This window comes from Phocoena sinus, chromosome 20 (assembly GCF_008692025.1).
Source record: "Phocoena sinus isolate mPhoSin1 chromosome 20, mPhoSin1.pri, whole genome shotgun sequence".
Classification (NCBI taxonomy): Eukaryota; Metazoa; Chordata; class Mammalia; order Artiodactyla; family Phocoenidae; genus Phocoena; species Phocoena sinus.
The window spans coordinates 2,579,876-2,605,692 of record NC_045782.1 but is presented as its reverse complement, the minus strand read 5'-3'; the positions used below and the strand labels follow the sequence as shown (position 1 = coordinate 2,605,692).

The 25,817-nt window shown below is 60.0% G+C and overlaps 2 protein-coding genes and 3 non-coding genes across 18 annotated transcripts in view; 1 reads left to right on the top strand and 4 right to left on the bottom strand.

Moving 5' to 3' along the window:
- The window catches only part of LRRC75A (leucine rich repeat containing 75A), a 34,180-nt gene extending 30,393 nt beyond the window's left edge, over positions 1-3,787 (top strand). Inside the window, exons 3-4 of the mRNA XM_032615968.1 lie at positions 1,208-1,323; positions 3,240-3,787. Of these exons, the coding sequence (XP_032471859.1) occupies positions 1,208-1,323; positions 3,240-3,759 (636 nt within the window). The 3' untranslated portion in view covers positions 3,760-3,787. The remainder of the gene's footprint in view (positions 1-1,207; positions 1,324-3,239) is intronic.
- Positions 3,788-5,289: 1,502 nt separating this feature from the next.
- On the bottom strand, positions 5,290-25,343 carry TRPV2 (transient receptor potential cation channel subfamily V member 2). 14 transcript variants are annotated; one of them, XM_032615953.1, is made up of 20 exons: positions 24,837-25,061; positions 23,488-23,723; positions 21,386-21,519; positions 19,305-19,598; positions 18,397-18,695; positions 16,370-16,543; positions 15,817-15,972; positions 15,181-15,276; positions 14,313-14,383; positions 13,682-13,847; positions 13,495-13,561; positions 13,076-13,401; positions 12,045-12,172; positions 11,130-11,209; positions 7,172-9,845; positions 6,888-6,951; positions 6,406-6,475; positions 6,084-6,277; positions 5,890-6,049; positions 5,290-5,656 (listed from the first exon to the last, which is right to left on the bottom strand). In XM_032615953.1, exons 1-15 carry the CDS (start codon positions 24,915-24,917, stop codon positions 9,721-9,723), a joined length of 2,433 nt encoding a protein of 810 aa, XP_032471844.1. In that variant the 5' UTR covers positions 24,918-25,061; the 3' UTR covers positions 5,290-5,656; positions 5,890-6,049; positions 6,084-6,277; positions 6,406-6,475; positions 6,888-6,951; positions 7,172-9,720. The 14 variants fall into 14 exon arrangements, with proteins under 14 accessions (XP_032471844.1, XP_032471850.1, XP_032471853.1 ...); XM_032615959.1 differs by lacking the exon at positions 24,837-25,061 and adding an exon at positions 25,097-25,342 and having other exon boundaries at positions 5,890-6,277; XM_032615962.1 differs by lacking the exon at positions 24,837-25,061 and adding an exon at positions 25,097-25,341 and having other exon boundaries at positions 5,890-6,277; positions 7,172-9,642.
- On the bottom strand, positions 5,729-5,801 carry LOC116746504. Its single transcript, XR_004347761.1, has one exon. It is a non-coding gene; the product is annotated as a small nucleolar RNA SNORD65 (small nucleolar RNA).
- On the bottom strand, positions 6,556-6,626 carry LOC116746487. The gene has a single exon (XR_004347744.1). It is a non-coding gene; the product is annotated as a small nucleolar RNA SNORD49 (small nucleolar RNA).
- Positions 7,032-7,098, bottom strand: LOC116746488. The gene has a single exon (XR_004347745.1). It is a non-coding gene; the product is annotated as a small nucleolar RNA SNORD49 (small nucleolar RNA).
- Positions 25,344-25,817: the final 474 nt, after the last annotated feature.

Sequence of the window (25,817 nt, the reverse complement as noted above, 5' to 3'; positions counted from 1 at the left end):
CTGTACCAGGCGCCCTGCTGGGCACTGGCCCCAGGCTCACGGTTGACCTCACCACGTCGCGTTGCTGTCTGCAAGTGGGTTTGCATCCGTGCCTGGTACTTCCTGGCCTTGGCCCTTGGCACTGGACCATCTGGTGGGAGCACACGCTCTGGGCCACTCAGTCTCCCAGGCCTCGGGGACTCTTCGTTGAATCGACTCCCCTTGAGACAGAGTTGGAGCCTCTGAAATCTCTCTGCTGCATCCTTTAACCCAGCGTATTTGTTTGCTGGGGCTGCCATGACAAAAATACCACTTAAACAACAGAAATGTATTTCCTCACAGTTCCGGAGGCTGGAAGTCCGAGATCAAGGCGTCAGCAGGGTTGGTTTCTTCCGAGGCGTCTCTCCTTGGCGTGTAGATGGCCGTCTTCTCCCTGTGTGCTCACATGGTCTCCCCTCTGTACATGTCTGTGTCCTGATCTCGTCTCATGAGGACACCAGTCGTATAGGATTAGGGCCCACCGCAGTGATCTCATTTTACCTTAATTACTCTTTAGAGGCCCAATTTCCAAATACAGCCACATTCTGAGGTACTGGGGATTAGGACTTCAATTTAAGAACTTGGCGGAGGGACACAATTCAGGCCGTAACACCCAGGGTCTCAAGGTCAAATGCTGATGGGCCAGACAGGTAACGGAGATGAATGAACTGGCGCCTCCTTCTTTTATTTCCCCACCGTTGACGTGGGCAGAAGAGACGTGGTAAAGTAGTTCACCGTCCCCTTTGCTGTGTGGAATACGCGAGCAAGGACGTTTGCTTGTGGTTGAGTCCCCAGCTTCTAGAGCAAGTGCCCGGCACCTAGCAGGGACCCAGCGGGTATCTGTCAGGCGAGCGAGTGGGCATGATAAGGTGACCCTGGGCATCGGGGAGCAGCAGGGACCGTGGCGATCCTGGCTGAGGGGTCAACTGTCAGATCACCTGGAATCCAGACGTCTCTAGAAATCTCAGGTGTTTCAATGATAGCAACGAATTCACAAAACTAAAACCATCGTGCAGATGAGTTTGCAACCCCTGCTCCCTGCTCAGGGCGGCCACCTTGGGCCCGCACAGCAGGCCTCCCCAGCTCGGCCTGGGGTCCATGCTAGTCCCGCAGAGGCAGGAAGCTGGAGGTGGGGGCCTGGGCTCCCTGCCTGCTCCATCGACTCAGGGACCTGTGGCTTCCTCTGCAGGAGGGCGACGCGCTGGGCGCCATGGAGAAGCTGTGCCGGCAGCTGACCTACCACCTCAGCCCCCATTCCCAGTGGAGGCGCCATCGCGGGCTGGTGAAGAGGAAGCCACAGGCCTGGTGAGTCGCGGTCACCCGAGGCGGGTCTCCGCCGCCGCCGCCCAGCCGCCTCCTACAAGGGCAGCTCAAAGCCAGCTGTGCTGGGCCAGGCGCTGGAGGAACAGCACTCCGTCCCAGGGCCGTGGGGGGAGGGCAAGAGCTGCTTGGAGAAGGTGAAGTGAAGGGCTGGGGGCCGGGGGAAAGTGGCAGGCAGGGTGGGCATTCCAGGTGGGCAGGAGCCCTGGGAGATGCTGGCGGCCGGGCCCCGCTGTGTGTGGTGGGATCTGGGGGTGCGCGCCCGTTCTGACGCTGGGGGAGGGGGACAAGAGGGGTTTCTGATCCTGGTGCGCTGAATGCGGGCACTCGCCCCACCACCTCCCTCCCCCCAGCCCTCCTGATGTCTCCCAGGGGGACCCAGACCCCGGCCTTGTCCCTGGCGTACAGCAGTGAGGACCCTCAGGGCTCGTGTGGCCCCCTGCACCCTGGGGGCAGAGGGGACACTGGGACACAGGACCTGGGCGCCAGAACAGCACCGCAGAAAGCAGCAGAGGGGAACCGCTTGCAAATCACGGAGTGGAGCGGCCGGGGTCCCGAGGCTCTGGCAGGGCCCTGCTGGCGCGCAGGCTCCTCCAGGCCCCACAGACAGCAGGGGAAGGCCAGCCCCCTCGCTGAGCAGAAGAGCTCTGGGCCCCCGTGGAGGAAGTCACCAAAGGGGGCGCCGGGTGGGCTGAGGGCAGGGACCAAATGCGGGGACAGGGCAGTTCTGTCTGTTTGTGCGCTAGTTCTGGAGGAGGGAAATGCAGGAGGGTACGCTCTGCTGGGACCCAGGGGCCTCCTGTCTCCCTGGCACACAGGGCACTCAGTCCATTCTTCGTTCAGGAGCCTTACTCTGCTCGGACGCCCCCCCCGTCCCGCTGACTGAAACCCACTCAGGCCCAAGTGATGGTCCCCTGCCCGCCCCCGCCCACACACTGGCCTTCCTGCTGTTTCAGACACGCTGAGCTCTACCAGCCTCAGGGCCTTTGCACTTGTGTTCCCTCCGCTGGGACTCTTACCGAGCTCTTCCCTTGGCCTGTTTTTTCTCCTAAGAGGCCGACAGGGAAGCCCAAGCTGTGATCCCAGGGCTGCTGATGGTAACAGGTGCTGCGCCCCCTCCAACTCCCTGTCCTTCCCAGGGTTGGAGCCTCGGGGCTCGCCTGGGGTGTCTGGAAGCTGGGAGATCTGGGCCCCTGAGCAAGGGAGCGGGTGAGAAAGAAGAGCAAGGGGTGGCGGGCGGTAGGGAGTGGAAAGGGGTGGACAGCAGCCCACACCAGGCTCGGGGCCCCTGGCCCTCCCCCGCCTGCCGTCCCGAGGGCCCCCCCAAGGACCCTCTGTCTGGTGGGGAAGATGGTCTTGAAGGAGGGGCTTCCGAGATCTGTGGCACTCGTGGGGGAGCAGGGAGCTCGGCCGTTCGCCGCCCTCCTGCACAGGGCGCTGTTCTGACTGCGTTTATTGTTTCACATGACAACCCTGTGGTACCCAGTTGGCTTCATTTCTCAGGCAAAGAACAGAGGCGCAGAGGTTAAGGAACTAACTAAAGGTCGCGTGAGGGACGAAGCCCGCCTGCCGCAACTAAAGATCCTGCGTGCCGCAACTAAGACCCGGTGCAGCCAAAATAAAAAATAAATTAAAAAAAAAAAAAAAGCAGGAAGGAAGGAGTCCAGTGCAGACCCCGGCGTTGGCCCCAGAACGTCCCCTTAGTCATTGCAGAAAACATTTGGGCCTTGCCCTGTGATCCCCCAGGCTCTGCCCGCCGGGCAGCCAGGCTGAGATGTGGGCAGTGCAAGGGGACCGGGGCCCCTGGTCTCTGCCCCGCGGGCAGAGGGCTGAGCGGAGGCTGCCTCCGGAGAAAAGCCTGCCCCACCCGCTTGAACCCTGCTGTCTCGTCTCCCCTTCAGCCTCAAGGCAGTCCTGGCCGGGAGCCCTCCGGACAACACAGTGGACCTGTCTGGCATCCCGCTGACCCCCCGTGACCTGGAGCGGGTGACCGGCTACCTGCAGCGCTGCGGGGAGCAGGTGGATAGCGTGGAGCTGGGCTTCACGGGCCTCACGGACGACATGGTCCTGCAGCTACTGCCAGCACTCAGCACGCTGCCCCGGCTGACCACGCTGGCCCTCAACGGCAACCGGCTGACGCGGGCCCTGCTGCGCGACCTCACTGACGCCCTGAAGGACCCCAGTAAGTTCCCCAGCGTCACGTGGATCGACCTGGGCAACAACGTGGACATCTTCTCACTGCCCCAGCCCTTCCTGCTCAGCCTGCGCAAGCGCTCCCCCAAGCAGGGCCACCTGCCCACCATCCTGGAGCTGGGCGAGGGCCCGGGCAGTGGGGACGAGGCCCGGGACGAGACTGTGGGCCAGGAGGACCCTGGAGGGGACCAGGAGGCCAGGGAGACTACAGGTGCATCTCAGACGTGACAGGGAGGTGGGGGCCTCTCCAGGGAGTCCTGCTGGGGTAGGATGGCTGAGGCAGGGCGGGCGTTCCCAGCGGGGTAGCGGGCCACCATCCGGAATGGGCCTGGCAGCACCTCCCCCCGACCCAGGAAGCCAGATGGTAGCATCTAGGAAAGGACTGTAATTTCTCTCTGGTCCTCTCCATCACCCCCTCGTCAATCCACATCTGCCTTTTGGCTCCTGAGCAGTCATCCCTGGCTCAAGAGGAACCAACCCTCAGCTTCCCAACTTGTGGGTGCCGTGTAGGGGCTGGGGATGCTGGAGGCTTGAGTTAATGTGAGCGGTCAGAGCTTTCTCCCCCAGAAAAGGAGGTGTAGTGGGGGCTCTGCATCTAAGCCTGGATTTTCCAGTCCTGAATTACAGATATCCAGATGCTGGATGTGCCCCTGATCAAGGTAGGTCGAAATCTCTAGCTCCTGGCTGATGGTTGGGGTAGGGGACTGGCTGCTGGAGACCCCAGGAGCCTCATCCCCATCTGGACTGAGGGGTGTCTGCCTCTTCCTTGTGGCGCCCAGGCTCCTTGGGACCAACTTCCCGGCCTCAGCCTCCATTTACAAGGCTCACCCTTCAGCCTGTGACCCCAGAGGCCTAGCCACGGGACCAGCCACCCCCCATACCCTCCAATATTTAGGACATCCTAGAAGTCTGGGGCAGACAGTGCATGCCACTCAGAAACCGCACAGCATCTCCACCTAGTGGAACTCCACATGCGTCGGTGTTCCTAGGGTACAGGCCAGAGTGAGCCTTGCTTCCTTTCAAAAAGGACCCTTTTCCCATAAAATCCCTCCCCATGGAGTCCCCAAAGTAATCCTTGCTACTTTGAGCACATTCCCGAAAACCCAGGACTACAAAGATGAGGTGCCTCCAAGCAAGACAACTGGGAGAAGGGGAAAAAAATAAACCGGAGGTTCCCAAGGGGAGAAAGCCAAGGTTTTCACCCTACCTTCCCCTTACCCAAGGCCTACGGGTTAAAAAGTCATCCCTTTCAGGCACAATTAGCAAGTCCAGGGAGACTGGGAACCAATCATTCTTGAGCTAGAGAAAATCATTCTGGTGCCCAGTGTTGGTGAACCAGACAAGAGCCCCTCAGGCAAACAGCAGAGGGCTAGGGAAGCACAGCCTGACATGCCTCCAGCCTCAAGCCAGGAGGGGTAGCAAAGACCTTCACACTGGAAGGTGGCAAGTTGGGGGTGGGTGAAGAGCCAGACAGTGGGACCTTGCCTGCTGCTGTCTGGGCAGGTGTGGGGTAGGGCTTCAGGAGCTACAGGGAGGCTATGCAAAAGGGCAGACAGAGCCCAGAGGGGCAGGGACTGGACTCACGTGTTACAGATGCCTTAAACTGCTTTGGGATTTTTGCCCCAAGTCTCAAGAGGGGAGAACAGCTTAGACCTACCTTAAGGGAAGGTGACAAGTACTAGTACCTGGACCGCTAAAATATTTGTCAGCAGTGATCAAACCGGACTTTTTCTTCAAATACACATTTGTAAGAACCAATAGCAAAGACCGTACTTTTATTACATTGTTTATGGTTAACTGCATGGAGATACAAATTTCAGGAGGTTTCCAGTTCAAAAACCTCAGGCTCTTACCCAAGAACACACTTATACAATATTTAAAAGTACAAAAGCTCCTTTTGGTTAAGGGATACAAGAAAACTCAAGAATTTAGTGACACCAGAAGTGCCAGTCGATGGGGTCCCAGAAAATCCATTTCTTGGCTCTCATTGGTAAGAATGTCCCTCTGATACTGAGCACAAGGTGTTTCTACACCAAACATGGGAGGCCCAGGTTTTCAGGGCCCAAGCTGATGGCCGCCCCTGGTCCTTTGGACTCTTCAAATTCTGCCCCTGCCGCAGCACAGCCTGCGAGGAAATTAAGTATCAGTTAATCTTACTTTATACTCCAAGAACAGTCATTCACAGCCTAAAAGATATCTTCAGAAAACCGTAGGTTCACCACCACGCAATCTGCCGGTAATTCCAGCTTTTTTAGGGGATTTCATCACTTGATATCCTTTTCTGCAAATCCATTTCAACAAAGCTAGCTGCTTATCCATTCTACCGTGGGGGTGGTCATTGTGTAGACCAGATCTTACCTCTTCTTGGGCTGGGGTACTGCTGCCGCCGCAGCCCGCTTTAGAGCTCTGCTGCGCCGACCCCACTCTTCAGTGCTCAAAACCTGGCGGGATGTATGAGGCAGCCATGGACAGAGAGCAGATCCCAAAAGCAACTGGAGGCAGTTCCCATTGTCTTAACCTCCGTTGGTTCAGTCACTTCCCATTGTCTTAACCTCCGTTGGTTCAGTCACGTTACTGCAACACGACCTAAGGCTGTCCATTTTCAGAGCATCTCAGAGCAGATAAGCAGTTTGCTCAGGACTATACGGCCATGACATCAAAAGAAACTCCTGGGCTCACTCTGCAGTCCGGTCCAGACATCACAACCAAAATCGTTCTCAGATGTTTTCTCAATAATGCTCAAGGGCTGCACCGACACAAAGTATTAGGTCAGCCGGACGACACTGCCAATATCTGGTCCAGTAGCAACTTCACATGAATCAACAGCTAGGCCTCCTCAACCACGAACTTCTCCAGAGCCCAAAGCTAGCTTACCTCGGAGCAGGCCAATGCTCGGGCTCCCATACGGTGATCACGCGCTGGCCACCCTTCACTCACTTGCAACCTGGGTGAAGACAGATTATGGGTCACAGTCCAGACCAGCTTACTCCTGAGCACCAGCTACTGGTGAGGACGCGTGACTGCAGTCAGCCAGGAACTGGTTTCGTCAGTTATCGCTTCTGACGGCACTTCCTATTAGTGATTTCATCAGAGCAGCCAAGCACCTCACCACAGTACCGCCCCAGAGACCTGGGCTTCGGCTAAAACCGCCTTATGGCATCCGTTTCTGAATACGGATGCGATTTAGACATAACTAGGGGCTGCAACCTCCTAACCGTTGCAGTTATGCAACGAGGCAGCGCATAATTACGTCAAATGCATGAAAGCGACAACAGGGATAAGACACCAGGCAGTTCTCAGTGCATTTAAAGTTGCAAGACCGACACGGCTAAGTTACAATACGTATTAATCCTTACCCAGACTGGCTCTTAACCTCGGGTAGGGACGCTGCTCCCGTCTCCAAAAGCGGGTGTCTACCCTCTGAAACAAACATTAGGGCGTGCATTTAGGGCAGACTCGGGCAGCTACAGTAACGTAAAGGATCAGGTGTCAGCGACTGCGGTCGGATGGGCGTAGAAATCGTCAGTCCTCCCGTCTGACGGCACTTGCTACGGAATCATCAGGATAGCCGAGCAAACCTCCCTTGCGGCCCCACTACGAACGTCGTTCCGCGCCCTACGGTGCAGGCAGCCCCGCTTACCTAGTTCTCTCGGGAAGTGCTCACTCCCAGCGGCGAGCCCGGGGTCAGCGGTCCCGAGACGGCGGCTGCCCAGCCGGACGAAGACACACGCGGTCCTCGGGCCTCGGCCCCCAAACTCGGACACAAGGCCACAGCGCCCGCCCTGAGGCCCGCGTGGACGCAGCCGCCAGCCGCCCTCCAGTTAGGCTGCCCGAGGACATCGTTCGAAAAATTAGAAAAGCTCTGGGGCTTCCCTGGTGGCGCAGTGGTTGAGAGTCCGCCTGCCGATGCAGGGGACGCGGGTTCGTGCCCCGGCCCGGGAGGATCCCACATGCCGCGGAGCGGCTGGGCCCGTGAGCCATGGCCGCTGAGCCTGTGCGTCCGAAGCCTGTGCTCCGCAACGGGAGGCCACAGCGGTGAGAGGCCCGCGTACCGAAAGAAAAAAAAAAAAAAAGAAAAAGAAAAAGAAAAGCTCTGGCTCCCTCGCCCTTACTGCCCGCGGACTGGCCCAGACGAAGCCCCCAGCAACCGCCCGACACCTACGGTGGAAAGGCCCCACAACAGCCGTCCCAGCCTCTTAAGCAGTCGGAACATTCCACCCTTCACAGAAGGGAGGGGGATTATGGCAAAAGACAACGGAACTTCCAGCCCGTTTAATGGTGCAGGCGCCGCCCCCGGACTCCCCCCTTCTGCAGAGCCCATGGTCTCTTCCGAGGCCGTGGAATTCTGGGTCACAGGGGCGCAGCGAGCCCCAGCGCGCGTGCGCAGGCCCAGTGCGCGCCAGCCGTTTGGAGACTTTCCCGCCGCTCCGCCGCCCCTCCGCCCCTCCGCCCCTCCGCCCCTCCGCCGGGTCGTCCCGAGCGAAGAGTCCGCCGTCGCGAGCTTCCGGTTGCTCCTCTGGAAGGTGGAGCGACGGAGGCCACAGACGGTGGTTCTGCGCATCACGTGCGATCACGCCCTTGAAACCCTGCAGATCCTGGGCGCGCAGCAAGTGTGCACACACCGTAGCTGCTTCTGGCCCTGGGGGGCGGTGCCGTCTGCTCTCCCTGCACGAACCTCTACAGCCCCCTACACTCCGATCCCTCTCCTCAGTCTCCTTCCTCCGTCCCCTCTCCCTCGGGACTCCTCCAGCTGTGCCTCGTCTCACCAGCGGCGAAACCTCCCTCCGTCCCAGCGTGGGAACAGGCTCGGCTCTTGCCACTTAAAAAACATTCAACCCGTGCACGCGCGTCTTACGAACACACATTACCCTAAGGGTGAAAACTGGAAAAGCGGTAGTGAGACATGGGTTTTTGAGCTGGTTTTACAAATAAGCGTAGCATTTTAATGGAGGGAGGGGAGGCTTCTAGGGAGAGCCAAGCCTAGGAGTCAGACACACACGAGGTCCACCATCCTGCGCGAAGGATATACTGCAGGTGCCAAGGAAAGCAGGAGGCGTCTGCAAAACCTAGTTGGTGCCAGCTAGGGCCCCCGTGGGCGCCGGGAGTCTCTCAAGCCTTCAGAGACGGGGGTTGGGGGTAACTTGTTGCCCTTGTGTCTCAGGAAGGTCCCTCTGGCTTGGAAGGGTGGGAACTGCGCAGGAAGCCAGCGGGGAGAGGAGGCAATAATCCACGGCCTGAACTAAGTAAGCCCAGGAGCGCAAAGGCTTTGAGAGACGTCCTGGGGTGGCTTTAAGGGGCGTCTGGAGGCTGTGGGAGAGGAAGGACAGGCGGCTGTGCTTGCTGGTGTCCACCACCTCGCGTCTGCGGTGACAGCAGGCACAGCGCCTCGGCTAGCTGCCTGCACCCCGAAGAGGGCAGGTGGGGGGCGGTAGGTGAGAGTCCTTCTGCCCAGGAGAGGGCGGGAGCAGTCCGGCCCCAGACACAGACGTGAGCTCACAGAGACATGCAGACGGCGACCAACTCAGGGGCCCAGTACCTTTTTATTTTTTTTATTCTTTTTAATTTTATTTTTGGCTGCGTTGGTCTTTGTTACAGTGCGCGGGCTTTTCTCTAGTTGCATTGAGCGGGGGCTACTCTTCGTTGCGGTGCGTGGACTTCTCACTGCGGTGAGCTTCTCTTGTTGCAGAGCACGGGCTCTAGGCACGCGGGCTTCAATAGTTGCGGCACGTGGGCTCTAGAGACTGTTGTGGCGCACGGTCTTAGTTGCTCCACGGCATGTGGGGTCTTCCCGGACCAGGGCTCGAACCCGTGTCCCCTGCATTGGCAGGCGGATTATTAACCACTGCGCCAGCAGGGAAGTCCTGGGGCCCAGTACCTTTACTCAACTAATGTTTCCAGGAGAGTTAGCCACAAGAAATTACTTATTTATTTTTGCCACCAAAGTCCCTTGAGGTCCCAGAGCCAGTAGGTGGGGCTGGAAACATTCCGTGCTCTGTCCTCCCGGCCCCCTGCTGCATCAGTGGGACTCAAGGAGCTGGAGGGGCACATGGTCTTCCTCCACGGCACTGTCCTGGCTGGAATGGGAGGCCAGGGCTGGGTTCTTCAGGGCGCCTGTGAATGGGATGAAGGGAGTGTCCCCAGGACGCAGGCACCAGGGCAACAGGAGGGAGCCACAGCCATGAAACCACATCATGCCAGGGGACAGCAGCCTCGGGGTCCCCAGCAGTCCCTCTCCTGCCTCCCTGCTTCTGCAAGCATCTCTTGAACCTCTGCCAGGTGCCAGTTAGGGACCTCCTCCCAGGAGCTGAAAGTCCCTGCAGGTGACAGGCCTTTGTGTTAGAAACCAGAACAGCCGATGATGTGCTGAGGAGCCAGAGGGAGGCGAGCGTCAGGAGGAGAGAGGAGACCCCACCACCACCACCGCCACCGGTGGGGAAGGTGGAGAAGGGACGCCCGGAGGATGGAAGAGCACTTACAGAGACAAGAGCCCAGGAAAGGAAGGGACGTGAGCACTGTGGAGGGACCGGCCGGCACACGGAGGGAGGTGTGGGGAGCGGGGCTGGACAACGGCTCTGGACCTTGACCCCGGGGGGAGGGGTGCGGCCTGCCAGGGAGTGGGAGGCGGTGTGTGGTGCGGCTGTGTGTAGTTTTCGTCTACGTACGAGGGATTGGAGTAGGACGAGCCTGGACCTAAAGCCTTGTCTGGGGTCTGGGTGCCAGCTGAGCAGCCCCCGCGTGGTGCAGACGTGGGAGAGGTGAGGCGCAGGGCAGAGGGGCCGGCGGCGGGACCGCAGCCACCGGAGGCCCCAGGACACTCAGCACCAAGGGGAGGGGGAGAGGGAGGGGGAGAGACCCGCAAGGCCCCCCGCCTGGGCCAGGAGGGTGGGGCCGACTACAAGGCACCGGCAGGGCAGCCCAAGGCTGTTCCTGTTGGGGGTGTGAAGCTGGAGGCGGCGCGGGCGGGCGGGTGGTGCAAGGAGTCGGGGCGGCTTGGGGCAAGATGAGGGACAAGGGGGCTTTCCGAGTCTTGCAGGGATGGGACGGCAGGACTCGGAGGAAGGGCGACACAGAGACAGGTGCGCAGGAAAGCTGTCGCTTCGCGAGGGCCGCGGTCAGGGACCCAGGAGCCCGGGCGGCCGGAGGAGACTCCACGTACAGGGTCTCGGGTGGCCACGGCAAGTGTAGGGATGGGAAAGAGCACGAGAAAGGACAGGAGGGGGGACGAAGCCTTGAGGTGGGCGCCTGCCGGCCGTGGAGGGGTACGAAGGAGTCGGGGGGGCGGGGGCCAGCGCCACCCTAGAATGGAGGGGACGCGGGCCTGACGAGGACAAAGGCGGATGAAGTGGCCTCTCAGCGGTGTGGCGGCAGCGAGGCTGGCCTGTCGGGGCGGAGCCACGGGATTGGGGGGCCTCCCTAACTTGTCCCCCTGCTGGCCGCTCTGCCCAGGCCCGGCGGAGGAGGGAGGGGAGGGTGCCCAAGAGCCGGTTTCCCAGGCGACGGGGGGGGGGGGGGGAGGAGGGGGAAGCGCCGCTTTAAGGGGCAAACCTTTACACACACACGCACACACACGCGCGCACACACACTCCACAGCTACTCACCAGGGCCGCCTGGCCCTGAGGGCTCCTCACGCAACGTGGGTAGCGTCTGCTCCCACGCAGCCCAGTTCACCTCCTCTACCCTGCGGGCCACAGGGCAGCTGTGAGGCTTCAGGAGGCCGAGGCGGCAGCGTGCTCTGCCCCAGGAGAGGGGCCCCCGAGGGGTGCACACCAGGGCTGTGAGGACGACGGGGCTTCTCTCCGCAGGACACTGGGCCACCCAGCAGCCCCCGAGAGCCCCGTCCTCTCGGCTCTCCGACTGCCGCCCCGGCCAGGCGCCCACGGCGGGATTTGGGGGGGGGGAACAGGCGTCTGTCCCCTCTGGCTGTTCAAGGCGACCTGGGTTGCCCCCAGCATCCAGGGAGGAGTTTAGATCAGCTGGATCTGTGTGTTCCCAGGTTCTGGGGCCCTTTCACGGCTACTCTACGTGGCTAAGACCCTCCACCCTTGCTTGGCTGCTACCTCAGGAAAGTGTGTTGCTGGCCGAGCACTTGTCACCAGGTTCCCGCCCCCATGGGAGCTTCTGCTCTCCGTGGAAGGGTCTGTAGCCTCCGTGGTCAGGACGGGGGCATTGGGAGAGCAGAGCAGACCAGCCAGGGCAAGTTTAGCATGCTCTAACCCGAGCATGCCTCTGGCTTCTTGGCCTCCTAACTGTGCCCCATTTCAGGCCAGAAGGAGTCGGTCAGGGACCACTGGGAGGGACCTCCAGTTTCAGTCAGTGGGACAGGAAGGTGACCAGACAGGAAGAGCAGGCAGTGGAGGCCGGGCCTATGAGATCCAGCATCGCTGACCTCGCCTGTCCAGGGCAGAGTCCCCTGGCGCTCCGAGGCCCTGCCTTTCCCACCAGACCTGACTCCTAGCTGCTGTCGCCTGGTTTTCAGCAAGGTCCCCAGGCCGCCCCCCAGGCTCTCCACTCACCTGAAGCACCAGCGCTCGTCAGGGCGACCGTCCGGCCTGGTGCCAACTGTCAGTTTCACCCCTGCCCGCTGCTTCTTCCTCCTGCACCACCAGTAGCCGTTCTCCATCTCCAGGACAGAGATGGCTTTCTGGGGACAAAGGATACATCAGACAGAGTGGCCAGCACTTTACAGTAGAACTCTGCATCTGCTAAGTGCATAGATTTGAATCCAGCCCCGAGGTTTGATTACCTATGTGGTGTCAGGCCCTGCATCCCTCTGAGTCTCTTTCCCACTTACAGACTGAGGCCAATATGCCTTGGGTGGTTGCTGGGAAGTCGGCATGTGACGAGCGCCCTACAGTTCCTTGCAATTGCAACGTTACAGGTTCTAGAATTCCACCAGGTATGGAACATCACATGTGCCTGCTGCTATCACACAAGCGAGCTGGGGGCGGGGGGCGGGCACAGAACTTTGCAGGTGAGGGGCTTGCCCAAGGTCAATGGTGAATTGGTCACACAGTCCAGCCCCCCGGGCGAGGTTCTCCCTGCACCAACTGCCTAGGCCCACCCCCGACCCTCCCCAGTCAAGAAGCAGCTCTTGCTTCCACGGCAGGCAGGTGCCACATGAGCTCCCAGCTACCCGAGCCCCTGCTCCCAAAGCTCCTGCAGCCTGGGCCAGCCCCAGGATCGCACATCCCGCCTGCCTCATCCACCAAGCCTGTCCCACGGAACAAGCGATGAAGGGGGCTATATGAGGGCGGGGTCTCCGTCTCGTTCTCCGCCGGGTCTTTAGAGCCTAGAACTGTGCCTAGCCCTGCACTAGTCTCTCAGAAAGCACTTAATGATGACGGTGGCTAACACGCTGAGCACCTACTGGGTGCCATGCACCGCCCTCAGGCCTTACTGCAGCCTCACGTCAGCCCTGAGCAGGAAGGAGTGGCCGAGGGAGGCCCCGTGAGGGCCGGACCCACTTGGGGGCCCAGCTCAGTGGGTTCTGCGCACTCCTGCCGGGCCCGGAACGCTGGAGGGGACGGGGCACCTCGCCGGGCACCTGCAGCTTCCAGATGCTCCAGCTGTCGCTGGCGACGCTGCTGACGGTCTCGCTCATGAGGGCGACGAGCATGTTGAGCAGCAGGACGTAGGTGAGCAGCACGTGGGTCAGAAGCAGCAGCAGCGCCACCCCACGGAAGCGCAGCTGATCCTGGACGGCCAGCTCGCCCATGCCGATGGTGAACTTGAACAGCTCCAAGGAGGCGTCCAGGACGCCCTCGTACGGGGCCGTGCTGCCCTCCGCGTCCCCCTTTCCCGCCACCTCCGTGGTGTTGGAGCCCGCAGGGGCCCCGGGGTCCCGGGCCTCCCGGCTAAGGCTCACCAGTGCTGAGGAGAGAGGCAGGGGGTCCTCAGCCTGGGGAGACCAGCAGGCAGCCTCGAGGGGGCGCAAGGAGTGGGTGGGGGACGGGGGGCCTTTACCTACAGCGAAGCCGAAAAGGAAAACCAAGTAGACCAGGAGGAAGCGGAGCAGGTCCCGCAGGATGACCTAGAAGGCACGAGCCGGTGGGGAGTTCAGCTTGGGGGAGGCACCTGCCTGCCGGGCCCACGAGGAGCCCCCCGGGGTGCCTGCCCGGTCTGGCTGCACGGGGCCACCCCTGCCTCTCACCTTCTGGATCATGACACTGTAGATGCCCGTGTGCTGCAGGCCGCGCGTGTAGTACAGCAAGTTCACCCAGCCCAGCGCCAGGGAGCACACGAGCAGGGGCAGGTACCACTCGATGGCCAGGAAGCACAGCACCTGGGACAGCACGGTGAGCAGCGCCTGGACCAGGCTGCGTGGAGGCAGGGCGGGGTCAGCTCGCGGGCCTCCTGTGGCCAGCACTGACCCCCGCTGCCGCTGCCTCCGCGGTCTCAGAGATGAGAAGTTCCGCCTCTGTCTGGGACTGGATCCAAGCATCCTGACCTCCACCTCGGGCAAGGCATTCAACCCCCGTGGGCCTCAGTTCCCTCCCCCGTACAACGGGGGTAACAGTAATAACGCCCGGCTTGGAGAGTGTCGGCGAGGATTCAGAGAGGCACGCGTGTAAAGACTTCAGGCTCCACTGGTGCAGAGCGAGGGCTCGGTCGATGTGACTACCATGCTCAGGGCCCGGACCGGACAGCCGCCCGACTCCGGGGTCTGGCCTGTGAGCTGCTCCCAGCCTCCTGGAGCTCCCTGGCCCAGGTTCCTCACCCCCAAAGCCCGCCTGGTGCCCTCTCCCAGGCAGGAGACAGGGGAGGTGTGAGGCCACACGTACAAGAGGATTTCAAAGTAGCTGTCCATGAACGAGATCCAGATGAACAGACGGCGCCTCCAGAAGTACCACAGCTGCAGGGGAAGGAGGAGGACAGGCCGTGACACCTGCTCTCCAGGCCACAAGCAGCCCCGCTGCCCTCAGGGCCGCCGGCCGGCCTGCTTGTAAAAGTCTCGCCAGGACCACCTCAGGGGCTCGGGCAGCAGCTTTGAATTTTGGGGGTGCTCATGAGTCCTGCTGGTAGCTGAGAAAGTTTGGACCCTGTTTCCAAAAAGTGCAGACACCCAGACAATGCCAGGGGCCTGCTGTCTCCCTGTGGGTCCAGGTGGAGGGCTCACACTCCGCGTGGTGAAAGAGGCTCCTTTCCCTCCCCCGCCCCGGCCTCACAGGGACCACTGGCTGCTCCAGCCAACCTGGCCTCGGTGCCTAAGTCCTGCCCACCCTCAAAGACTCACTCAAAGAGTCTCAGTGCCACGGCCCAGCCTGTCTCCTGCAAGCTGGCAGCATCTTGCCCTGAAGAGGCCGTGCTGGAGGCACCGGGCTGAGTTCCCCCTGCCGCCACCCTTCTCTGCTCCCCAAGTGAGGAATGAGCCAGGGACCTGGGGTCAGGGGCTTCCAGCTCCATTCCCGGGGGAGCAGAGCCGGCACTGCCAAGGAGTCATAGGAGATATCTGCTGCCCCGTGGGCACCCCAGAAAGCACAGCAGGGAGGGTACCCAGCCCAAAAGGCAAGGCCAGAACCCTCGGCCCTCAGCTGCCCTGAGGCTGGCCAGGATGGGACCAGGTGTGGGATTCAGCTTCCCGTACATGGAGGGACTGTCGTGAACTCACTCTCAGGCTGCTTCGGGGTGGGGGATGGGAGGAACCCTCACCTGGCCCATGAGGATGTTGGCCCCCACGAGCAGCATCAGGATGTGGCCCAGCAGCAGCACGGAGTTCCCAGCAGTTCCTTCCAGCGGGAGGAAGTCCTGCACGAAGACACACTCGGGTCGGGCCTGGGGTCCCCCCCAGCAGCTCCCCGCTGAGAGCGAGGCTGGGGGCCCATTCCTCGTGAGAGCTGTGGGGAGGCCCCCCGAGCAGCAGAGCAAACATGGGCTCTGGAGCCAGACTCCCTGGGTTCAGATCCCAACTCCACCACTCACAGCCTGTGTGACCCTGGGTAAGTTCCTTAAACTCTCTGTGCCTTCCTGCCCTCAACTGTAAACTGGCGATGATAAGAGTTCAGCATCTCAGAGGGTTGTTGTGAAATTAATTAAATACGTTAACACACGTCGTCAGTCACCTGAATACTTTCTCACGTGTGCTGCACACTCGGTAAGTAGTACTATCGTTGTTACTACTATGTTGTTACTTCCATATCATGACCAGCTGCGTAAGCGCCGTGGGCAGGCCGCCAAGCGGTCTGGCCTCCGGTCAGCATTTGCAGGACGGGGTTGTAATCCCTGCGCTACCTTCTGCCAGGATTGTTTCCAGGAGGCCTCCCCAGGATGTGCCCCTCCCTGCCTTGCCTTGTCCAGGGCAGGCTGGTGGTAGGTGACAGCGGTGAAGATGGACACGTAGGTCAAGTAACACAGGAAGTTGAAGAGGAACCTGGGGATGAGCAGATTCCACTTCGCCTGCAGCAGTTTGTTCAGTGGCTCCAAAACCACCATTCGGTGCCGGTGCTGGGACGGGAAGGCGAGAGCCAGAGGTGCATTCAGCAAGTACGTGTGGAGGCACCAGGGGAGAGCGGAGAGGGTGCGGAGCCCCGAGCGACCCCTCCCCACCGGCCGCCACCCCACCCTCGTGGCTGTGGAGTGACAAGTCCAGAGCAGGTGCTGGTCCACAGAGAGGCCCCCAGTGGTAGCCACCGGGACCCCGGTGTGACCCCTGTGTCGGGTGGGACCGGCCCGTGTGGAGCAAGCGTGTGCCCAGCGGCCGGGTTCGCACGTGCAGCCACACCCCAACTGCTCGGTTAAAGGGCAGGGGCGGCCCTGCAGGCAGCCCCGAACTGTGGACCTTGCAGGGAGCTCTGCCAGGCCCCCTACGCACACCCACGCCCCCGGGGTGAAGCAGGCTCACCGGGCTTTGGCAATGAAAGGCGATGATCTCCAGCACTGAGTTCTCCTCCCAGCTGTCCACAGAGGCCAGGTCATACAGCGACACCCGCACAGGCCCGTAGGACCACTCCGTGAACTTGCGGGAAAGGGACTGGCACGGCCCCAGGAACTCCCGCTGCAGGATGTGTCTGAGAATCTACAGGGCAGGCACGTGAGCTTGGCATGCACAGAGCTGCCCACCGCCCAGACACGCGAACATGCCCTGCACCCACGGGTCCTTGCGCATATGAACTCTTACACAGGTCCACGCACACTCAGCCACCATGTAGACACTCCCACCCACCTGCCTTTGCCAGCCTGCCTCTTCCTTCCGCAGTCCTGCCCCAATGCCTCTTTCCTGGACACTCATATGGCCGAGGGACCCCCAATCCAAGGGTCCTTAAGGCCCCATGAGATCAGAGGCTACCAGTTACACACGTGTGTGCACGTTTGTGGCCAGAGTCTAGAGCTTTCAACAGACTAGAAGCCACCCCTAACCCGGACAGCTCCAGAAGCAATTTGGTCTTACAAATGAGGAATGGTGGGGAGGCTTCCCAGATGGGGGAGCGGCTTCCATAGGCCACACAGCCATGCCTCTAGACAGCAAAGAGAGGTACCCACACCCCAGGGACCTCGGAGGGCAGGAAAAAAACATAAAACTTCCGCTTATGTTTATTTTTATCTTAACCTTTAAAAATACCTGTGTTCTAAGCATTGGGCCCTGTGTCGGCTGTGTGGGTTGTAAGCTCCCCTAATAATAAGGATCAGACAACAGGAAAGTCGTTTGGGAAAAAGTGAAGCTGGATCATGCTTTTTTTCTCTTTTTTGCCGAGCGGCTCTTAGTTCCCCAACCAGGGATCGAACCCGGGCCCTCGGCAATGAAAGCAAAGAGTCCTAACCATCGGAACACTAGGGAAGTCCCTCGTGCTTACTCTTCATAAGAGTAACCTATAACTTTCAGATAAATCAAGTTTTAGGCATTAAAAATCAAACTGCAAAAGAAAAGTCTGGAAGCAAATATGGATATGGAATATACACACATGCACACATATACATGCACAAACACAAAGTTTTAAAACCTTGTAGAAGGAATTAAGCAATAGCAAAACCAAAGAAAAGATAACACTTGGATACATAAAAATGTAAAAATTCTGTGTCGCAAAAAATGCCACAGGGCTTCCCTGGTGGCGCAGTGGTTGAGAGTCTGCCTGCCAATGCAGGGGACATGGGTTCAAGCCCTGGTCTGGGAAGATCCCACGTGCCACGGAGCAGCTGGGCCCGTGAGCTACAAATACTGAGCTCTGCGCGTATGGAGCCTGTGCTCTGCAGCAAGAGAGGCCGCGACAGTGAGAGGCCCGCGCACCGCGATGAAGAGTGGCCCCCGCTTGCCACAACTAGAGAAAGCCCTCGCACAGAAACGAAGACCCAACACAGCCAAAAATAAATAAATGAATAAATAAATTTAAAAAAAAAAAAAAAAAAAAAACATGTAGGTTTTAAAAAAAAAAAAAAAAAAAAAAAATGCCACAAAAATTTTTTTAATGTTGAACTGGGAGAAAAATTTGCAACTGTTATAGTAAACAAAATGATGATACGTTCGTTATCAAGAACACTTAGCCATCAATATGAAGAAAACCTGAGAGCTAAGAACATGACAAGACTGTCTCCTAATCAAGAAACCCAAGTGACTTAAAAAATCCCTGGGAGTTCCCTGATGGTCCAGTGTTTAGGACTTGGTGCTTTCACTGCCATGGCCTGGGTTGAATCCCTGATCAGGGAGCTAAGATCCTGTAAGCTGCGCAGCCAAAAGAAAATAAATAAATAAAATAAAATCCCTGTTTTAAAATGTAATACATTCATTCTGTAGCTCATATATAATTTATCAGTAAACACACACACAGGAGAGGTGCATGCTGAAACTGTTCTGAGCTAGACACCACCCCAGGCTCTTTCTGCAGAAATCCCGGGTTGAGTCCTGCTGCTTCCTGGAAAGGGGGGCTGGCCACTCACCTCAATCTTGCCCTCCTTGGCGGCCAGCTTCAGGGGCGTGAGGCCCTGCAGGTTGGGGATGTCCTCGAGCTGCACCGTGGGGCAGAGGCGGGCCCCCGCCTGGAGCAGCCCATCGTACATGCGGGTCACCATCTCCGTGTTCTCGGCCGAGTCGTCTGCGATCATCACCAAGGCGTGCAGGGCCGTGTTGCCCAGCGAGTCGGCGGCCTGCAGGCTGGCGGGCTGGTGCGGGTTCTCCAGGAGGTAGGTCACCACGTCCCACTGCTTGGTGCACGCGGCCAGGGAGAGGGGCATCTCGCCTGGGGGCCGAGGGGACAGCTTGGGCCTCGGGCCTCCCAGCATCCACCCGCCTGCTTCTCACCCTCCCTGGACCTCCTTGAGGTGGGTCAGGCGCCCACAGGAGAGGATGCGCACAGCGTTGGGGTCCCGGGCCCACCCAGGCCAGTGCAGTGAGCGGAGAAGTCCCCGGGCCCCGCATCCTCCTAGGAGCCCCAGTCAAGGTGGCTCTGTCCAGCTCTGACCCAAGGGAGAGGGGCCCAAAGCTCTTCACCATCTAAGGGAGCAGAACGGGAGCCTGCCAACCAGTGTTCCCGCCCCCCGCCTCTTTCTCTTTGCTCTGCCGGGGCCCAGGCACCCCTTTCTTCAGACCCCAGCTGGTCTAGTCTCCTCACACACCAGTTCTACGCCCCCGTTCCCCTGCCCTGGTCTGAGCTCATGTGTGGTGAGCTTCCTTGGCCAGACAAGGATAAAACACCTCTTAAGACAAACTGCTTTTGCAGGTGGCCTAGCTATTAGAAGCATGAGCCTCAGGGTCAGACAGATCTGGGTTTAAGGGTCACATTAACCCTGTGACCTTGGGCAAGGCCTTACCCCCTCTGCAGCTCAAGTTATCCAAGAAGGCTCCTCACCGAAGTAGAAGCAGGTCTCTTGGCTTTTCTTCTGGAAGAACTGGCCACAGGCCCGGGCATGCACGTCAGCCCCATTCTCCACCAGGAGCTTCACACACGGCAGGCTCCTCTTCTCGATGGCGATGTGCAGGGCACTGTGGCCTCGGTAGTACTCATCTGTGCACTGGGCGTTGACCAGAGGCCGAGGATTGCCCGAGTCCCGGTCAATCTGCAGCAGCGGCTCAATGCAGGCGTTGGTCCCGTCCCGAAGGTTCAGCACGGCCTTCATCAGGCATGTCTTCCCCGTGGAGCCCTCTGTGGGAGGAGGGGGGGGCACCGTGGTGCTCAGGTCACCCACCCGCCTGTACAGTGAGCCCATGCCCCAAAGTACCCCGGCTGGCTGGAGGGAGCTAAGACTCCAGCCAACAGGTGTTAGGATACCAACAGGTGTGACTACAGTTTCTGCCCTAGAAATTAAGTTTCTAAGACAGAGTTCGTCACGTGTGCAACACTATCTACACGAGAACATTTGGAGCAGTATTTCTTTTTTTTTTAATTTTTAAATTTATGGCTGCATTGGGTCTTCGTTGCCCACGGGCTTTCTCTAGTTGCAGTGAGCAGGGGCTACTCTTCGTTGTGGTGCACGGGCTTCTCGTCGCGGTGGCTTCTCTTATTGCGGAGCACGGGCTCTAGGAGCACAGGCTTCAGTAGTTGTGGCGCGTGGGCTTAGTTGCTCCGCGGCATGTGGGATCTTCCCGGACCAGGGCTTGAACCCGTGTCCCTGCATTGGCAGGTGGATTCTTAACCACTGCACCACCAGGGAAGCCCTGGAGCAGTATTTCTTAAGTGGCTCTACCACTTAATGACTCTGTCTCTTCTGGGCAAGTCACTTGGCCTCCTGTTTATTTATTTATATCTTTGGCTGCACTGGGGCTTCGCTGCTGCGCGCAGGCTTTCTCTAGTTGTGGTGAGCGGGGGCTACTCTTTGTTGTGGTGTGTGGACTTCTCATTGCGGTGGCTTCTCTTGTTGCGGAGCATGGGCTCTAGGCGTGCAGGCTTCAGTAGTTGTGGCATGCGGGCTCAGTAGTTGTGGTGTGCGGGCTCAGTAGTTGTGGCTCATGGGCTCTAGAGCACAGGCTCAGTAGTTGTGGCCCACTGGACCAGGGATTGAACCCGTGTCCCCTGCATTGGCAGGCAGATTCTTAACCACTGCACCACCAGGAAAGCCCCTTGGCCTCTCTTAACCTCAGTTTTCCTCACTGTAAAATGGGACCCTTCAGGGTTATTGTAAGGATGACATGGAATTATATACAAAATTCTTAGCCCACAGAGGGCCTGGCACACAGTGTGCTGAGGCTAAAAACTACACGCAACCTAAATGGCCACCAATAAGGAGTTAGTTAAGTAAATTGTGGTAAATGTACAGGATGGGAAACTCTGCAGGCTGTTACAGTGACTGAGTTAGAGGCCTGTGTACTGAAATGGACTAAGTTGGGGGAAAGCCCATTACAAGCACATCATTATGTATTTACATCAATGGCATGACCCCATTTATGTAAATATATGCCTAATGTATTTAAACAGTTTGAAAGTATGTACCCCAAATCATTATCAGGGGTCCAGGATGACAGACTGGTTTTATCCTCAGCTTTACACATTTCATTACTATTTGAACCTTCTAGAAGGCACACATGTTCTTTTCCTAATCAGATATCCCCAAACAATACAGATATTTAGATTTGGGGCAAAGAATGCTCTGAGATGGATAAAGTGTAAGGTACGTGTATTAGATCTCAGCGATGCTGTTACTGAAAAAGAGAGAGAGACAGGGAAAGGCTGCATTGAGGAAGGCCGTGAACATCCATCCATTTGGCCACTGAAGCGGCTGAGGGCGGCAGACGCAGGCTGGGAGCCAGTGGGGTGAGTGGAAGAGGGAGAGGGCTGTCCTCGCTCTGTCAGCAGGGCCTCTGCAGTCATCCTGGCAGGAGGGCTGCTAGAACTCCGCCCCTGCTCGCCCCTCAGTTCCTGACTGTGGCCAACACCCAGCGGCAGCCTGGTCTCAGCACAGCACACGGCGGCTCTGGCCCGAGCAGCAGGCCTACCTGTGTACTCCGAGTCCGTGAGGTACTTGCTGGTCCGGCGCAGGTACTCTGGTAGCCCCACCAGATCGTCGGGGACCCCCCGGGCCACCACGCTGAAGAGCCGGTCACGGTCGAAGCGGTTTGGGTCTGGTTGGCTGTGGGGGGATGTGGTTTATGACTGACGCTGCAGGAGAGCCCTGGGCCCCCAGAAAGTCCTGCTTCCCAGGGAGCCTTTTCTGGGGCCCAGGAGCCCCTTTTGAGAGCCTCTATGCACCCAGGCAGACCAAGGAGACCGCAAGTGCTCAGACCCCCGGAGCAGGGGCCTGTCTGGGGCGCCGCCCCACGCGTCCTGACTGCAGGCGTCTCCTGTCATCCGCCAGGTGCCCCGCTGCTCGCAGCAGCCTCATCATCCATTTCAGCACAGGAGCTCGTCATGGCTCTTGAGCCGGGCTCCGGGGCGGGGCGGGGCTACCGGAGGTGCCCACAGACTGTTGGGGGCCTACGTGCCGCTGGCCTCACCAAGAAAATCAAGAAAAACCCCACGTCCTCTCCGAAACCATCTATGGACGAACAATGGAGTACCTGCCCCTTTGGCCCTCACTTCTGCCCTGCGTGAGTAATCTCTATTTTCTCCATCAGACAAACAAGGAGGTAGAGTAACTTTCCCAAAGTCACACGGTGCAGAGCTCACGGGGTGTGGGATGCTGGCTGTTCAACTAACTCTAGACCCCGACTCCCAACCCCAGAGAGACTCCAGGCTGGACGGATGGAGGTTTCTCAGAGACGTGGGGTCCAGAGCGGACACCAGACACTCACAGAATTTTCCTGAGAAGCCACACCTCTGGGAAAGGCCCCAGGAGGTGCTGGTAGCCCTTCTGAATCCAGCGTGTGTGGGCATCCCCACCTGGGCTCGCCCCTGGGGCTCCTGGTACCACGACCAGCAGAAATGAAGGGACAAGAAAGGGGGGACTATTTGATGCTTTGGGGACCCTCAGGTCTGCCATGGAATGGATTAACCAAGAAAGGGTTGGGGGCTCTGATGAGTGGGATTATTGGGATCAGTCGTGTTTTAAGCCATGATCGCATGATTGACAGGGCAGGAAGCTGCCCGGCCAGATGCAGCATCACCCGTCCAGCAGACCATGCGGCCACGACGTGACCAATAGGTCACTGCGGCTGACTGGTGAGTCCCGTGGGCAGTCCGGCCAGGGGAAGTGGCTATTTGGACAAAGCACTTCCTGTCACAGGGAGGCATCACGGTCCTGGTATAGGGAGGCCCCACGGGAGCACAGACTGAAGCACCAAAGGGCATCGAGGGGCTGGTTCTGCCTCGGGCAGCCTCTCCCCGCTCCCAGAAGCCTTGCAAGCATCCTCTCCCACCCTGGTCTGAACCTGACCTTGGTCCTGCAGCACAAACAGGACAGGCGGCTCTGGGCTGGGAGGCCGAGGCTGGGGGCCGAGTCCCAGGCATGAGCAGGGAGGGCGGGGCTTCCCTGGCAGAGTGCTGCCTGGCCCACGCAGGTTCTCCAGCCTCACGTGTCAGACCTCACACTGTGGGGATCCAGGTGCACCCTTCCCCCACACCCACAGGACCAGAGGGGGCGCTCCCGCGAGAGTGGCTCCCACAGTCTGAATTAGAAGACATCACGGGAAAGTCACAGTGAAGGTGGCTCTGAGCAGAAGGCCACTGTCCTCAATCCCCAGAGTCCACAACCCCAGGGCAACAAGTCCAGCCTTGGAGCAGAGCCCGGGAACACCCGGGACATTTCCAGATGTCCTTGATTCTCTTGAACTGGAGCGTGGATCTTGCTAGCACCCCCTGCAGGGACTGTGGCTGGGAAGGGGACAGCACCAACAAGGGACGTGGCAGGAGGTGAAAGAGTATGTCCCTACAAGAAGAACACAACCCCAGGAGACAGAAGGCCAAGAATGGGGAAGGTTCTGGAAGGAGCAGCCCCAGAGAGCAGAGCAGGGTTCAGCCGGTCGGGCCCAGGAGCCATCAGAGCCAGACCCAGGACCCCCAAGGCTGTGGCACAGGGGCACTGGGGCTGGGCTAGGCCACCCAGTCTGACTCTGCTGGAGGTGAGGCCCCCGGGCTCCCCCCACCCCGCTTGCTGCCTCACCTGGCACCTGCCCCCTTTCGGAAGTTGAGGTTCACTTTGATCTGAGGCGAGAAGTTCCGGTCCTCGCCCTGGAATGGTGATTCCATGGGGGGTGGCCCGGCACCACCGCCCAGTTTTCCTTTGTCCACCTGGGCACCATCTTCTTGGCCTCCATCTGACGTCTCGAGCCTGAAAGCGGGCGGGCTGGAGGGCGAGGACATCCTAAGGGGAGGAGGCTGCTCCTTCCGGCTGGAACCCTGTGGGGACAGAGATGTCAGAGGCGTCTGCTTCTCCCAGCAGGAGTAGGGGCAGGAGGGCTGGCTGAGGCCCGGGCCCAGAGAGGTTTAGAAGCTGGGTACAAGCACACCAGCCGCCAGCGGGAGCTCGGCCCGGCAGGAGCGGGGAGGGGAGCAGGAGGGAGGGCCAGGATCTGCTGGAGGAACAGGGGCCACAGCTGTCCCTGACCTTCCCTCTGGGACTTCCTAATCCCTGAGAGGCCACAACCCCTGGTCCAAAAACATCTTGCCCAGTGGCCAATATTTACATCAAAAAAAAAAAATGCAGATTTGGGTGGGGCAGATCGCTCAACCTCCCACACAGGGGGTGTGGGGTGCTCTGGGGAAACCGTTGGAAAACCCCTGGCCTATCAAACCCCTCATTTTGCTGCCAGGAGGACCAGGGCTCAGAAAGGGGAAGTGACTCTCCCAAGGTCCCAAGCTGCTGGCAGAGCCTAGTCTGAAACCACCGCGGCCTACCGTGAGGTTCCTCTGCTGTTGTCAAAACCTTTCAGGGCCCATCTGTACTTGCAGTTTCTGAGGAGTGCCACCTCTGTGTGCCTTAGGGTCTCCAGGGGCTTCACAGCAGGAGGGAGACGCCTCGCTGGTGCCCAAGCCCCCCTCACCCAGCAGCTCCCCGGCAGGCCCGAGGCCAGGCTGGGGAGCTCAGCTCACCCTCCCGGGAGAGCTGAAACCACAGCCGCCAGCGCTCGCCAGGGCGCGGCCCCAGGACGGGGAGGGGGAAGCCCCGGGGGCCCCCCCAGTGGATGGGCAGAAAGAAGGAAAATGAGTCCAGAGCTGGGGAGGGGGGAGACAGCGGGTCTGGCAGGGAGGAGAAGGGGGCAGGGAGCGGAGCAGAGCTTGGGGACAGGAAGCGGAGGGTGGGAGGGTCAGGGCCTGGACCATCTTCTGCGCAGCTTCAGCCCCGGGGGTGGCGGGGGGCCGGCGGGGGGCATCTTCCCACAGCAGCAGGAGAGGCCGGGGCCTGTCGACTGCCTCATCATGCAGTTTCGACCTTGCGTCTTTCTGCCCACCCTGGGGCGTCCTTCCCGGGCCACACGCCATTCAGCCTGGCTGATGTACCCAGCCCCTCACCATTCTGCCTCCCAGCCCACTGCTCCCAAGTCTCCGCAGCAACAGCTGTCTGCCCAGCCGCTGTACCACCGGACCCCCCATCCTCCCGGCCGGGGAGGAAGGATCTGGTAGGCCAGGTGGAAAAGAGAGCCGGAGCCCCTCGAAGACCCTGGCTCAGGGCTGGGGGAGCAAGGCGCCCACCCAGGCTTCCCGGCCGCCACGCTTCACCGTCAGGATTCCGGGCCCGGGCCCCTGGGAAGCCCGCATCATCCCTGACTCACCGGCTCGGCGGAGGCTGCGCGCGGCGCGTCCGGGCGGGCGGCGGAGCTGCCGAGGAAGTGCGGCTCGGAGGGGCGCGGAGTGGCTGGGAGCCCCGCGAGCCGGCTGGGTCCGTCGGCGTTCCGCAAGCTCAGCCCACCCGGCCCGCGCGCCTGGCCGCAGCGGGGTCAGCTCTCCCGCGGCAGGACACGCTGGCCGGGAGACTGACCCTCCGGACCATGGGCCACACCCTCTCTGGGGAGACACGCCCCTCCTCCCACCCGCCCCCACCCCACTGCCTGACGCTGAGGCCCCCAGATGCGGGGGGGGGGCAGCCTGAGGCAACCCTTGGGTGCGGGGCCCTGCCTCGGGGGGAGCTGGCGTGTCGCATGGGGCGGAGAGGGGACTCGCCCCACTGCACGGACATCCGCCCCTCCCCTTCCCCACCCCTTGCCCCCCAGCGGCCATGTGGCTCAGCCTGGGAACTCGTTGACCCGTCGCAGGGCAGGGAGAGCTGATGTGGACGCCCCCCCGGAGAGGAGAGACTCTGCCCAGCACCTCCCCCTGGAAATGCACCCCGCCCACCCGACCTTCCGGGGCCTTCCCCCAGACCCCCAGCCCCCCAGCCAGGGGCCCTGACGGCCGCTGCCTTCCTTCCCTAAGCTAAAGGCGCTTCCAGCACCAGCCGGCAGGGGCGGACAGGAGGCCAACTTGGGCTTCGAAATTAGACCTCCCTTCCAGACC

What these genes read in the sequence shown, in the direction of transcription:
- TRPV2 (XM_032615956.1), bottom strand. Translation starts at nt 24,917, where the DNA reads ATGGGGGGTCCGGTGGTACAGCGGCTGGGCAGACAGCTGTTGCTGCGG. An exon ending in GTGGGCTGGGAGGCAGAATG is followed by an intron (nt 23,724 to 24,836) that starts GTGAGGGGCTGG and finishes CTGTCCCCACAG; the next exon opens with GGTTCCAGCCGGAAGGAGCA. An exon ending in GACGAGCGCTGGTGCTTCAG is followed by an intron (nt 11,210 to 12,044) that starts GTGAGTGGAGAG and finishes TGTGGCCCGCAG; the next exon opens with GGTAGAGGAGGTGAACTGGG.